At 38.8% G+C, this 16,305-nt stretch overlaps 1 protein-coding gene across 3 annotated transcripts in view; it reads right to left on the bottom strand.

Moving 5' to 3' along the window:
- Positions 1-16,305, bottom strand: part of AOPEP (aminopeptidase O (putative)) — a 186,158-nt gene that overhangs the window by 16,967 nt on the left and 152,886 nt on the right. For all 3 annotated transcript variants that reach the window (XM_030968819.1, XM_030968818.1, XM_030968817.1), the window contains exon 14: positions 6,845-6,961. In XM_030968819.1, the coding sequence (XP_030824679.1) occupies positions 6,845-6,961 (117 nt within the window). The remainder of the gene's footprint in view (positions 1-6,844; positions 6,962-16,305) is intronic.

Raw genomic sequence — 16,305 nt, forward strand, 5'->3', positions numbered from 1 at the left:
TTAAATAACTTTTTAAATTTCATAACAAAGGCTGGTGGTTTGTATTACAGCACTGGGTTTATACCGCCCGACAAAGAAATACTGAGTAAAACATTAGGTAGAGCAATTGCATCCAATTCAGAAAACCTTTAGGACTTAGTTCAGAAGCCCAGAGGACTCCACTTCATTCTCCTTGCTGGACAATAGGACACAGAATTATCCCCAATCCCTTCCTCCACAGATTCTTTGGAAAAGCAGTAAAAAAATGCCAAATGAACCCAGTTGCATATTTGGTTCCCTCCTACCATCAGCTCCTCTGCTTTCCAAGTTGCGCTAAGTTTCTGGACTGCAACACAGAGGAAATTAAGTTCAAAACTGGTTAGAAAAATCAGGTGATAAAGTGAACAGCACCAGTAATGGCAGCAGTCAGGGCACAAAAACTCCTGCTCATGCCACCCAGCAGCCACTGAGATCACTTGGAAAGAACATGTTGCTGTTGGCTCCTGGAGGGGTGTGGGACTAGGAGTGCTGACTGGTGGAAAGCTATTTCCAGTGCTCCACAAATCTCGTGTTCTGATCATGCCCTTCAGCAAATGCTGATGGAGGGATTTTCTGTTCTCAAGTGGCTGGAAAAGCCCCCCTACTTTGCATGTGGAAACAAAACAAACCCAAATTACAGCTACTTGAGATTATCCTTCAGCCAGTCTTACAAATTCATCTCAACACATCCACTCAGTCACAATGGGCACATGAGCCAGAGTGAGTCTCATGAGAGGACTCCCATGGCTGTCACTGGAAGCGTTTTACCCTCATCTTGTTCCAATTTTCTTAGCTTTGAATTTTGGACCTCATCTTTGGGAAGCAAATGCCACCTTCCTAAAAGCTACCCTTTTCTAAGCTCCTTTCACTGGGAAAAAGATCCAACTCCTGCAAATGCACACTTTCGAAAAACTACCTTAACCAATATCAATAGCAATACTGTCTGTGCCAAAGAGCCTGCAAATTGCATTCAGATGCAACATGAACAAGAACATGAAACAGAGTGAAGACTGAAAATTTTTCAAGATCACAGAGGGCATTTTGCAAGTGGCTGTGGCTTCAGTCAACACATCTATCAGCAAAGAGGGCAGTCTACAATATACCCTGAAATTAGCTCTTTTTCTAGTGAAAATGGGAAGGGCTTTCTATGACAGACATATATTTGCAAGGACTTGCATAAGGAAGTAGGAGAAGTACAGCAGGGAAAAAATAGTATTTCTGTGAGGATGTGTGTGAAAAGCATCAGACTGATAATAGTAAAACATATATTTCTTCTTTCTTTTCCATTTAATGAAAGTACTGCCTCAGTAATGGTACAAACCTCAAATACAATTTATTCCAGAAACAAACCTACCCTGCAGGCTGACTCATCTACAGAGCCTTTTCTAGGTTCCTTATTATACTTTTCTAGATTACTTATATCAGGTTCCTCCTGATGTGCTAACTGCAATTTAATTGCAAATAAAAAATTATTCAATGTAACCATATTTATGTCTAGTGACACAATAATGCTTTAACTAAAACATTCAGAAAGGAAAAGACAGGTGAAATTTATTTTGCACTCCTGGTAAATTTTCACAGCAGATTTGTAAGTCCTGCAAAACATACTGTCTTATCCTTAAAATAAGGCATCTCCTCCTGACTTGAGCTGAAACTGAGTAATAACCTGTATATTTAAATACAAAATAAGTACAGAAACTATTTTTACTCTTGCAGAAAAAAAATCACTAGAAAGCAATGCCCTGTAATAGAGTCATCAGCTCAAGCTGTCACCTTTTGTATCTTCTGATTTGGGGCTTCATACCAACAATGACATCAGTTAAGGAAAAGAACCGTGGCTCTATCCCTGTGGTTGCAATGCCTCTATCTGAAACATGCCTACCTGCTGCTACACAGTTCAGTCAGGAAGGACTGGCAAGCCTGTGGAGGTATTTGCAATACATTACTAACTGTACTCAAAAGCTGGAGCCTGCTTCTGAGTCCCTGCCCCAAGGGAGGACTGGCCTAGTGTTTGTGCTGAAAGTAAAGCTCTCCAAGTGCCTTCTTCAAGTGTGCACTGACCGTTCCCAAGCAGTTCCCTTTTCCCACCCAGTTTTACGGTGCTGTCCACAGAGCTCTGTTCCATAAGCGTGCCTTCAAACAATGCCCATCCACAATCTGCAGGACAGCTGAATTATGCAACCTGAGAATGTGCTCAGCTCAACACAGTCACCATCAGATGGGAAATGACAAGAATTCATTTGTACTTCCACATCTGCCAGCTTTTCACGGGCTAGGAAAGATCAATGAACCAAAGTTATTTTGTTGTAACAGAATTCTCACCACTTGTAGGATACCAAGCACCTTAGATGGTTTGTGCGCATTTCTGTCAGTGAAATAAGAAGCCACCACTTTATAGCCTTGGTCACATGGGCAGACCTCATGCACAATGAAGTACTTGTGTGAGAACAGCTTTATGCCACCCACATGACTGATGATGTTATGATCTTAACTCATTTTACTCACATTTACAGCAGAAAGAGTTCTAGTTTCTCTTCTCTCCCCAAAATATATCACATTATAATCCCAAATACAGGGAAAGCATTACGTAAGTGAAGCGCATTTCAATCTGCTTGCTGAGACAAGGAAACACAACAAAGCAACTTTCCATATGCTGTGCAGGCAAGATAAAACTGGTATCTGCAGTAGGAAAAAAGGAAAGCTAACTCTACAGTGAAAAATCTGGGGAAGTACACCATAAATATTTCTGCTTCATCCACATTCTGTACTTTTTATCACCACTTCTTAGATAATTCAGCAACAAGTAAAACACACTTGCAGAAATATCATCAAGTCTTAAATAGGACTGAAAGTGTCACACCAACTGTTCTTCTCCTATGGCTGTGATCTTCTTCCTGTCACATTTTTCATTATTTTGCGGGTTACTCAGCCATTCTGTGTCCTTGTGTGCCCATAAGTTACAGGCCTTTAGCCAAATGAAGAACAGAAATAATGGGAGTAACGAGAGGGCTCATCTAGCTAAGAGATTCATTGACTGTTAACTCAGATCTCATGGTGTCGTCTTTTGTAAATGATTGACTCCACTTTATTTATATGAAAGTTCTCAGTAGCTTATTCAAATGAGATAAGATTGCGCTGTCATATCAGAAGAGATGTCATGAAGCTTAGACAGATTTTAAAAAATACTAGACACCAAAACTTTCTATGTAGACCAACTCTCCACGTTCTGCTGGATGCTAGATATTGAATGAATGAAACAGCTGTCTAGAATAGCCACTTTGGAAAGAAACAAAACAAAAACAACACCAGACCCACTTTAAATTTTATTATTCCACTGTGCTGTCTTATGGCAACTGTAGCTGCTGCTTTATAACATATCCCATTTCTCCTCGGCCAGCTGAACTTACAGCTGGACTTTGTCATGTTCAAAATGCAGCCAGCTTCTATAATGCTTCTCTTCAATGCAGGATGTGGTATGTCATGGAGATGTAGCCTGTGCATGAGTTATTTTGGTATGTAGTGGGAAGCAGCACAACAAGACAGGGGGAACAGGAAGAGAAAATTAAGGACACAATCCAATTGCTTCCCACTTGTCTGACACTACTTGGTGGAGCCACAATGGGCTGAAGGCACAGAGAGAAGAATGGAAAATGGCTTTAAACTTTGAAACCTTCATTGCTTTTAAAACAAAGATCTCTTGGATATGCTCAATTCAAACAGCTCAGATCAATGAATTTAATCTTTTGAAAACAAACTTGTATTCTTGTGTCTTCTCAGATGTTCCAAGGTTTGAGGAATAAATGGAAAATGAAAGAATTATTTGTTACAGAAGTGGACTGCAAAAAGTGGAAAGGAGTCACAAATTATGAAATGTGGCAGATGCCCTACAAGCCTCTCTTGGCATCCAAGACTAGGGGCAGACCTATCTGCAATGTGATTAAGCCATCTGCAGTTCTGGCTCTTGTGGCTCCAAAGTTATACATAATGAATCACAAATATGTTACTTAACCTGTGATTTATTTTCTGTTTGTTAAAAGAAGCATTCAAATGTCTGTTCTAGTGGGAAGACAGACACTGAGCCTATGTATCTGCATTGAAGCCTAATTTGAGAGGAGAGGAACTGCAGTGAGTAGGTGCAGAGATCTCTTCAAGAGAGATCAACCTTTACATTCCAGGCAAGGTTGACTCTGACCTCTCTCCTCTCCTGACTGACACAAAGGAATAGACACGGGGCAGGCTACCTGCTGCAAACCCTCCACCCCTTTCTGAAGCAACATGTACCCCTAGGTTGTTAAATCTGGACATGCACATGGTAACAAATGGTCAGGAGTACCAAATAGTGCTGTTGTCAGCCTCACTGGCTGGGGAGAGACCTACACCTCCTGCTGAGGGCACGAGCAGATGCCACCAGGTGTGCAATGCTTTACTACAACAAGCATGATCAATTTAAAGTCAAAATAAAGATGCTTCAGTCACACAGACAGAACAGCTTTAAGAAATATAAACAAGGACTTTCCATGCTGTACTTGTGCAGGACAGATGGACCCCCAGTAATAATCTTCAAAATTATTATGTACAAATTTTAAGACCAAAATTTGTGAAAATACATTAAAAAAACACATTCCTTTGTGTTTGTACCATCTCACACTATTGGTCATATCATTGCTTATCCCTACTCAAAGATGATTGTGAATTTAAATGCTACTTTTCAAAAATAAGAAAACAAGTTTATTTCTTAACTTTCTGCTGCTGGATGGAACACAACCTCACTTCCAAAAATCCTGGAATAAACCCTCTGACACTGAGAGTTTTCCTTTTATTGACCTGCATGCAAGTTTTTTATTTTTTTATTTTTAATAATCCATTTCTGAGTTTAGCTACTGAGAACATTTGAACTCCAGTAATACAACAGGATCACTATAAGTGATTTGTGTATCCACAAATTAAATCTAGACAAGAACAGGCTCAGACTGCAGTTCTTTGCCCCAGGGTCACAACAACAAAAATCCCCTGTGTACATACAAGAGAATGAGGCCCAAATAGTCTGTTCCTCAGGTAGATGAGGCCATGGGAGCTAGTTCCCTTTAAAGGACTGTAGGTGCCTGGGGTCTGATGACTGGAAAAATGCTAATGGTAATGTTATCTTAGTTGTACTTCTAAGTGTGTTGTCTGCTAAGCCCTGGGTTTCACCTTGTAAAATAAAACTGAGATTATGTTCATTTCATAGAGGTCCTAATTTTGATGGTTTGTGGAGGTTTTTCACAAAAACATTCTGATAGATTGTTTGTGTACTTTTACGTTAACACTGCAAGGATAAAAGAAAGCATGAAAGTAAAGAGAAAGGAAAACCCTGAAAAACTGAAGATTGTGGTCTGGTGCTTACAATTCATAGGCATGAAACAGCAACAACACAGCTATTGCTTTGATCTATGTTCCTGTTAATTCCTCTTCCCGTAATAGAACCACTGACATTTCACTGGTATTCAGATGCGATTAAAATATATTCTAATACCTATAAAAAGAAATGTTGGTTCAAGTACTAATTAAAAACAAATCTGGCATTTGGAAAACTATATCAACAAAAAGTAAAAAGTGCAGTAAACAGCAGCAATTGAAATATTGTTCTTTTTTTGTTTATTTTTTTTCTGAGAAAAAGGTAGACATCTGTTCTATCAATCTTTACATTAAGGTTTGGATTTCCGAGTCTTTCCAAGCATCCACACAGCAACTTCAGCTGTAACAAGACAGATTTTGATCTCTCCTTTAATTCTAATAATTGCCACAAAGTTCCAAGAATAAGAGGGTAAGTCAAGCACAATGGCTTTCTGCAACCTTCTGCAAGATAGTTTTTAAATAAACAGGAACCAAATGTTAAGTTTGCCATATTCCTTCATTGCACAGTAGCTTGGTCGAATGCTATGTCATAATTAACCCTTGTTTTATACACATATATATATATATACACACACACACATATATACACACACGTGTCTCTAAACTCCTTTATGCTCATCTCTGACTTTCTTACCTCCTCCTGAATACTACATGCTTGAAACAAAGGCTATTTGCAAGGGTCCTTTCAGCCACCACTTCTACATTAATTTTCAGAACTTCCCCAGATCAAGAAAACCATAGGACTTAAAAGAGTCCTCTCTGCACGTGGTAATAAAGATTTACTGGTTTGCCTCCCAAAGATATAAAGCACTTTGGAGCAGGGATGCTACCCTTTATGATATCATATAAAGCAGTGTTTTCCTTGGGAGCTATTAATGTCACCAGCACTTAGCAGAAGCAACTGCAAAAAACCTTAAATTAAGGCCCCAAACCAGAAAACACTGTAGTCTCTCTGGAAAGCTAATTTTCCTAAATCCTGAGTGAGACTTTGGAGCATGCAAAGAGGAACAATATGAGCTGACAATGGGGAAAAATAATTTTAGACTATAACAGACATGATTACATTTGGAGACAATATCACAACAAAAACAAACTGGGCTCCACTACACAGAAAAACGTAGTGAAAAATTTAACACCTGAACAAATATACTGCCTAAGGTACACGTAAAATAGTTTGGACATCTGGATTGTGCTCTACTTTACTACCACAGTATGCAAAACACACCTGAACCTACCTACACAAAACACAGAGAAACAGTGAGTCATTATGGCACATGAAGATGCAACAATACTGAAGATCATTCAATTTCAGATTCAGACATGAAAAAAAAAAACAAAAACCTGCAGTGAGCCTGGTTCCTAGTGGAACACTGTCATTCCTAGTCAACAACACAGTGGCATACATTAGAGAGATTTATTTTTACATACTTACCTCAGCATCTTGCTCCCGGAGCTGGTATGTTCTCTCTAAGCACTGCAGTATTCTAGGACACAATGTCTTCTCCTCCAACAGGAACTCCAGAAGTAAGACCAGCTGGTCAGGGAGAAGCTAAAAGAAAAATAAATGCCATGTGTGAATGAAGATCTCTACTGGCTGAGCAATGTAAATGGAAACAAACCAAAGAGGACAAAATTGTGATAACCTGTGCACTTCCAGCATGTGCTTTAAATACAGCTTGGACCTCTAGCTGGTTTCTGAAAAACCTCAGGGTTTATGTGTCTGTGTTCTGAAAGATTGTGCTGGGGCACACTTAGGACCCATTTTCCATGGTTTCCATTGCTATGGTTAGGTCAGATCTAAAACATGCTTATCTTATTGAAATAGAATCATGGCTTAATAAGTAAGATTTTTATGGAATGTATAAAATAAGTAATTCTATTTTGTTTGGGTTTGAAGAGAGAATAATTTACAGTGCATAATTTGAGGAATTAATGAGGCATATGAACATATAATTTTTAGAGTGGTGTTTTTATCTGATAAACAAGCATTTGCATGATTTGTTTACAGTGAACAAAGAAACACAACACAAATAAGTGACCCACCAAACAACTGTTGTAAAAACGCATTCTGAGGCATATTTTAGTGCAATGAGTCACAAACCATCCATCCTTTCATGGGAAATATGCATGAATGTTGTATTTGTGGCACACACGGTACAGCATCTACACACAGATATATATTCAGTAGTTTCAGTTAGTTTCTTGACTCATGAACCTATCATTTTGAACTGGAACCTAATGTAATCTAAAAAAAAAAAAGGCACAAGAATCTCTTGTAGCCAGTGCTTAAGTGCTCTGTTTAATAGGCTTATTGGATGAACAAATAAATAATTCAAACAGAGCTCAGAGAGAAATTGCACCAGCTGCCAGGAAACATCTCTTGGAAATTCAGGCTCCAAGGTGATCAGTCAGAACTTTGTTATATGCCCCAAAACTTTCCCCACTATTCATCATTGCAGGGCACCAGGGAAGGAAGGGGAAAGGCAAAAGAATGTCAGTAAAGCTTTTGCATACAAAAAGAAACCAACCCTCCCCTCTTCTAATGTTCTTGGAACAGACTAATAAAAAAAGACATCCTGCTACTTTGACAGTACTTCCAGCTTTCACCACATTTTCTCTTTGGGTGATTTTCTCTTCACACCTCACTGCCTGCCCATATCTGCTTTGCTGCGACAATGCACTAAGCAAGGATGAAAAGAAGTCAGCTATAGGAAATGCCTCTTCCAACAACACATCCCACAGCCAGGGCTGTTTATGTGGACTGAACAAGACCAGACTCCTGATCTCAGATCTCTGAGTCTATGAAGATATCCAGGATCTTCTGATAAGTCTTAATCTGTAAAATATCTACATTAATAACTAATTTAGCAACATGACATTTACTTCCCTTTTAGACTAGTATCTAAATCAGAATAAAGAGGAAAGGGTGTCTCTAGAATGGTAATGCTTTGGTTTCTTTGCATTTTGATTTCTTTCCTCCATTTTTTATTGGTAAAGTTGTATTCCTGAAGACTGAAAATACCTCACATCTTACTAGCACTTAATGAAACATCTTGTAAGTAATACCAAAGCCTGCCAATCACATGGTATTGTTAAAAATGGTCAATATTTAATATTCAATATTTTAAAATATTGAATCTTTCATTTCAGGACAACTACTAAAATGGCAGCTTAAATGCTTATTATGGAGTCCAACAGCAGCTGCCGGGGGTTGGTGAGACAAGTTAAAAAATAAAACAGGGAGAGTTTCTGGGAAGTGACTCTACTTGGAAAAGGAATTAATTCTGAACACTAAAAAAATACAAAATGTTGCAGAACACCACACAGGTGTTCTGTAGGTGTTCTGAAAGATAACTTCTGATCTAGACAGCTTTCACTGCTAACTAAACAGACAGAAGAACAATACTTAATTTGCAGAAGCAATAGAACAGTTGCTTGAATACATAGGTACGGAACAGCTGAGTATTTTATAATACATCTGCAGTATAATTGCTACACAGATTCACCCATGGAAAGCTATTGTTTAAGGCAGCATTACAGAACCCAACAAAAGAGCAACAGCAGAGCAGCAGCCATGCCCTTAATTTACGTCTGTCTAGTGCTGCATAACGCCTGAAGTTTTTTCAGAATTATCGTCTAAACTCTGAGAGTCAGTAAAACAAACAAAACCCCAATAAAACAAACAAATAAACAAAACCAAGAGTACATGAAGTGTTTGGACAATGCTGTCAGGCATATGGTGTGATTACTGAAGTGTCTTGTACAAGGCTAGGTATTGGACTTGATGATCCTTGTTGGCCCCTTCAAAATGAGCATCTGCTATGATTCTGTGAATAAGACCACGGCTTCTGCTATTTTCCCACGTTCCAGCTGCCCAAGACGGTACCTTACATAGCAGTTTCTAGCTCATGGATTAATTAGAGTCCAAGGCAGGAGTTAGTGAACACCGGCAGAGAGGGGAGCGCTGGCTGGCAGACCTCTCCCTGCAGAGGCACTACTGTGCACAGCTATTACAGTCTGTTCTCTGGCTTGATTCTAACACAAAAGGAGGAACGTTCCCATCTACACTTTTAACCTTTCCTTTCAATAAAGGATAGGTTAATAACCTTTCCTCTCAATAAAAGAGACTCTGCTTTAAAACCCTAACTTAGACCAAGAGACATAAAATTGCAACCAGAATTCCGTGACACCAGCTGCTACAAAATTCATTCAGGGGTGCAGACATTTTCTTTTTACCAAAGCAGTCTTTTAATGGTTATAAATAAGCTTCAAAAATTGCACTTGAGTTTTCTCTCAGCAACCCCCCTCTCACTGTTTTTGTTTTCCCACCACCATCCTTATTTGTCCTGCACACTTGTTACTTTCCATCTTTCATACCAGGAGAATTGTTTGGGGTCCATGTTGTCAATTTTCAATTTGTTTGCCTCATGCTGAATACAAAAAGGTCCTTGCTTTAAGTGCTATCTAAACATAAATAGTGTAGAGACCTAAATGCAAATTTCTTTTCAAGAACTGTATAGCCACTTTCCTTTACAACAACTCATATTCTGTGAATGCATATTGAATACCTAACACCCACAGAAATGTACACAACACAGATACAGCAAGTTACAGCAGGATAATCATCACACTCTCAAGTTGTGTCTTCAGGCTGAAAACATTCAGAAAACAACCATAACACCGTAAATGCAAAATTTCAGTGTTCCTCATAAAATAAAATGAACTAAAAATAAAAATAACTCACTCATACTCTGAACTAGAATAGAGAATACTCAATCAAAATGTTCAAAGCTATGCAATTATGAAAGCAGATTGTTTCAATCAGGAAATGTGGTGAGGATCAAGAAATAGTTTTCATTACATCAAGCTGCTGCAACAGCGTCTATTTATACTGTAAGGTACATAGTTCCTACCCAACCTATGCCTGCCACATGGAAACCATATTACTTTTCTCAGGGCTGGCCCACCCCCAGCTGTGACTATGGACACTACAAAGAGGATATAAATGAATATGTTGTGATCAAGCACACTACAGGTTTTCTGTCATGTCCCATGTAATTAAACATCATCCCCTCTATAAAACTGTATCCCAGCACTGTATATATTATCTTGCCCTTAAGACTGTAAGACTTCTCCTCCAACTCTTCAGCCTTCTGAAAGAGTTCACTTTGTCCTGCCACTAAACAATCATTTGTTCCCTGCTTCCCCTAAGTTACCTGATGTTGCAGCTTTAAAGTCTGAGTAAAGAGGCTATTACCCTTAAAACACATTGTAAGTGACAGGGAATATCAAAACTGGCTCTGTATTTGAAAAATGCAAGATGAAAGAAATAAAGAAAACATAAACAAATTGAAAATATAACTGCTATCCACTGTATACTAAATCTCTTGGAAGTAAGAAAAGCATACTCTGTATTTTATTTATATCAGTACGCAAAACACTTAAGCCATTATACTGTGTTACAAAAGTATCTCATTAGATTAGTAGGTTTGAAAGGTTTTCTACAAATAATCTTTGAATAAAATGATGAATTTTCAAAGTACAAGCCCTAATCTGTAAAAAGCACAAAGAAAACAAATCTTTCCCCTTCAGAGATCTGGTATAGCAGCTATAGAGGTCATCGATCTCACATCCCCGAAGACCACCCACACAAAAGAGAGTATTTATCAATTCCTACATTAACAAACACAATAAATGCCAGATTCACCCTTTATACTAGGAAAAAAATTGCCACTGAGACATTTGACTACTGACCTTTCAGCCATGAAATGTGACACAGATATATCTACTTGAGTTGATCCACAGCACCAGCACTTGCACTGCACCCCTCTGCCAGGACACTAATCACTAAAGTTGTACAGCTGGTATGTTGAATATCCCATTTGCTCCTGCCTGCACTTGAATGAAGTCATTGAAAGCCTCCTTGGAGGGAAAATCTGCCTCAGACTAATGCTGCAACCGATTGACAGTGGCGTGATTTCTATTATTACTCCATTATCACACTGGGATCTGTGCCTAAATGAGCATACTTCCTCCCTGATGCCATTTCCTTTTATCCTGGCTCTAGTCTAAAAGTGGATCAATGGGAGTAATATGTATGATGTCACTTCAATTTACAGCTACTGCCTCCCTCTCTTGCATGCACAAATAGATCAATTCTTCCCAAAAATGGTTAAAAAATGCACAGGGAGAATCTTCTCTGAGAAAAGGGTTCTCTGCTATATTTGTCTGTGTAACCACAGCAAGGAACTGTTTACACTGAGCAAAAAACAGGGGGGAAAAGGGAAAAAAAAGTCACTACTGTGCACTGGAAAATGCTGGCTGAAATACAAGAAAAACGAGGCCTTATAGAGAATTAAAGCAATTTGGCCTTTGAAAATTACATAGAAATGTTTGGAGTTTTTAAGGCACAGTATATTTCTCCTGTACTTAGTGGAAGATAATATTGTGTCCTTTCCCCAAAAACATAAAAGGTATTTTCATTAATATATTTACAAAGTTTTCCCAAGTCAAACCAAATTCCTTTCCACTCCCCTCTTAGGAAAGAAAGGGAAAACCCCCACTCCATAGTTCAGTTGTGAATGGTTCCCTTCCGAAAAAAATTGACCATTGAATCATTTAGGTTGGAAAAGCCCTCTAATATCACTGAGTACAACCACTAACCCAGCACTGCAATGTTGACCATTAAACTATCTCCCTAAGCACCAAGTCTACATGTTTTTTAAATACCTCCAGAGAGACTGACTCAACCTTGTGCAGCGTGTTCAATCTCCTCATAAATTGCAGTCAAGAAAGCAATGCTACTAGTCCAGGAGACAGGATTTATAGGTCCAGGCCATCTCTGCACTTTTACTTCACATGGTCAAACAAATCCCCAAATGAATCTCATTTTATGAACTCTCCCCCACTGCCTTGAATGCTCTTTTCTGCAGGCTGCAACTAAATAAAACTGTTGTAGAACAAATCCCCTTATTCCTCAAACTGTTAAGCAAATTGGTAGCTTGAAAACTCAAAAAAGCACTGTTTACTCAACCATGTTTTTAACCAGATGTTTTCATTGTTTACCTCAATATTCTTCAGATGCTGATCAGCACAGTAACTTCTTTTAAATGAAAACAAGGTATGTTCCCCACCCCCCTGCAAGGGCTAAAATGTATTTATATCAAGTAGCATATGAATAAATATCAATTATCAAATGTCCACACTTGCAGTTGTTAAGTGTGCAGTATACTAGTGAAAAGAGTTTAACTCTGAAAGAACTAGTCTGCTGTTTGATTAATAGGCAGGGGGGAAAAGTATTCTGCAGCTGAAATATGCTTTGAACTGGTTTGCAAAATAAAGCCCATCTTTACCACAGGCTGACAAAATTTCACAAGCATGTAGTGAAAAAGACAGCTCTGCTTAACTTCATTTAGGCCAGTTTATTTGACTTCTCCCTTGATGAAAAGTCAGCTCCCCTTTCAATGTTTACGAAAGATAACTAGTCCTCACTATATTTAAAAGCAAAATATCTCAGGCTGTAACATATTGTCATCTACTTATGAACTGCACTTATATGATAAGTGCAGTATCTGTTCAGTTGGCTCTTCCTATTCTCAGCAATTCATTTTTGAACACAACCATTTTAAAAACACAAACTAGGAAGTGTACCTGGTAATTATCATGAAAAATACATTCCTATGAACTTTGCTTCAAAAAGCCTTATTTCAAAAAGCAATAATTCCAACAAGTTAATCAACATTTCACTTGTGTTATACTTCAAAATGCTTTTTCTGGGACATTTATAGCTGGCATCACCTACTTCTTACTAGGAGAACATAAAAAGGACACATACCAATTTATTTAATAAACAATTGCACTGGCATTTTGTTCTCAGTTACTTTCCTCCTTATAATACCAAACTTCAGGCTGTTTTTTGAAAGCAGATAAGCTCTCTCAGGAATAATTTTAAGGCCGATACCTACTAAAACACAAAGGTTTGGTTTGTTCTGGCCACAGATATGAAAACACTGCTGAATGAAGGGCACAAATTACTGTTTTATGTTCTGTGTCTGATATTCTGGTTACACATTACTGATAATATTATTAAAAGGCCAGCTACTGCTACCAGTCCATGAACTGGAACTTTTTCTTAGGCTTTGGTATGAAGTATTTTCCCATAATTTACTTTATGGAGAGAAGATCCACTTACAAAGAAATTCAACATCTGCAATCTAACATAAATGCACTGAAATGTCAAAAATGATTAAACCTTCATGATCTAACATTCTGCTGAGCCAGCAAAATGAAAAACAGGTGTTTTCCACTACAGGTTCAGGCAGGTTATGCAGTGCTTTTCTCAACCTTAGCTTTCTCAAAGAAACATTTCACTGTAACTTTACCCTCAAGCATAATAATTCCCTTTCAAGCACAATAGGCTACACATTCTCTATTCTATGCAGATTACCAGCCCTGCCAGTTACTATCACGCTTCCAGGATGTGCGGCTCCTGCTTTCAGATGAAATGGCCACACCAAGAGAAAATTGTCACAGAAAGCCAAATTCCACATCTCAAGACACACTTCACAGACAGTATTACTGTGACACAAACCAAAGTTTTTGTTGTTGCTGATGCTGGCAACAGCAAGATCTTAAGTCACCACTTCACTCGATCTCAGGAGTCCTCAGCAGTGCAGAGGAATGATCAGAATATCAGCCCTGTGGTTAGTGCTCACCACCTGTGAGCAGCTGGCATTAAAACCACCTTTTCTCATCTAACAGCCCTCCCAGCAGAGGCACTGCAGGTTCAGCGAAATATTCATCTAACTGCAAAGAACAAAGTCAAGAAGACTATTTGTTTTATTTTCCAGATTCTCTGACTATTACCTAGTAGAGGATTCATAGAAAAGACCACCAAATCTTAGCAATTGGTGGAAAGATTTCATACACACATTGCAGCAGATGCTGAAGTGCAAGTATCTGCCTCCTAATTTGTCCACCCAAAACAGTGTAGGTCTCAACTGCTCCAAATCACGTGCTTAAGCTGATCAGTGGCAGTATAAACCATCTCACCTTGAATCACCAACATCTAGATCCTCTGAAACCACCTGGCTATCAAGTGGCCTCTGAGACATTAAAAGAAAGTGACAGACTACAGCAGACACTGAAAAATGAAGAGCTGAAGAAGCATAATGATGGAATATGAGCCACAACCGTCAGTGAGAACACCCTCAGCACCCAGATTTCCTTTATTCTTCTCATTCTAAGTACTAGAAAAAAGACAAAATCCAGAGAACCTAAGAGAATAAACTAATTTTTCTAGCAAATTACTGGGCAAGTAACCTCACCACCAGCATTGAAAATGAAAAATCCCATCTCTGGAAACTAATCCAGGAAGTTAAGATACCTCTTCAGAATGAAATATTCTTACAATAGAACTGAGCAAGGGCCAGCTTGAAGAAGTATAATCCTTTTCCTTTTCCTACATTTGGCCATTCCTGGCACAGAAATTTGTTCTGTCTATACCTACCAAAGCAAGACTCAGTCAATGCCCAGAGTTCAGCTAGGATTGTTATCTTCAAGGAATTCACTACAGGTTTTCCAACTCTCTTATGGTGCGGTCAGCTCTTGGGAAAATCTCAGGTTGTTCACCAGAACACATTTCTTTCAGGTAAATCAAGTACAAAGGTACCAGATCTAGTACCTACTAGATGCCCCAAACAGCTGGAATTCAGAGAAAGGACCTAAAGAAGGAGAGAGAAAATAACTTTTCTTTGTCTTCAAAGCTTTCACTATGGCTGTGCTGAAGGAAGTTTTATCAATTCCACTCAGCTCATGCTGGAACTGCAGGATACACCACCACTTCAGGGAGGGCTGTCTGAGATTCATCAAAAAGCACTAACAATATCACAAGCCTTCCTGGATGAAAGCATTAAAGCCCAGATGGGAACCTGCACTTCCATCTCTTAACCCTTTACTACTGGAATCCACAGGAATTGATTTTCTTTTCTACTCTGTCTGATTTCAGAACAACAGGTAATGAGGGCTTTCATATTTAATTGTGTCCTGTGTCTTTTAACATTTGTAGATAAACTGCATTTCCAGATCCATATTTTCTTTCTTTTCTGAAATCTGGCTCTGGTGGACTGTGTGTCCAATACAGCCTGTGCATACTCACAATTTTTCAACACACTACATACATTTGATCCCTTTTTCTTTTAGAGTCCTTTTGTTGTTTGCTGGTTGGTTGTTGTTTTGGGTGTTGGTCTTGGGGTTTTTTTCATTTGTTGAGAATGCAATTGACCAGACTGAGTGAACTCCAATTTCAGAAATACACACATACTGCCAAGAAAGTCTTAACCATGGACAACCTTAAAACACACGTACTTCTAACAGTCTAAACCTAAGAAGAGGTGCTGCTGGGAACCTAGAAAAGCAGTATATAGAATTTGCAGTCATGAAACTGTCCTCACTGATCAAAGATGCAGAGATGCCAAGCCACTACCATCAGCTTCTAGAATTCTTTTTTTAACTAAGGTCTCTCGATGGCCATGACTAAAACTATCAGTTGTCTGAAAGAACTCTTTTTGCTGCAGTGGAAAGACATCTAGTTCCACAGCTGCTGTCCCAAAGCCTTTGGCACTTTAGAAGACAACTGGCACTGAACACTGCACCATGACTAGCAACACAGATTACCATATGGTTACCTGGTTTTCAAGTTTTTTGTCTTTCCCACCACAATACCCATGAAATCAACCACTACAGACTATACTGATGACTCTGAGGCAGCTACTGCAGATTGCTGCCCAAAGATCACAGCCAGGCACTTCCTCCACTTCACAGTTCACTCAAAGCACACCAACTTCTTGAAAAGGCACCTGATCTTTTCAATGAGTTGTCCCAAAACTGGCACTG

The sequence above is a fragment of the Camarhynchus parvulus genome, chromosome Z, assembly GCF_901933205.1.
Source record: "Camarhynchus parvulus chromosome Z, STF_HiC, whole genome shotgun sequence".
Lineage (NCBI taxonomy): Eukaryota > Metazoa > Chordata > Aves > Passeriformes > Thraupidae > Camarhynchus > Camarhynchus parvulus.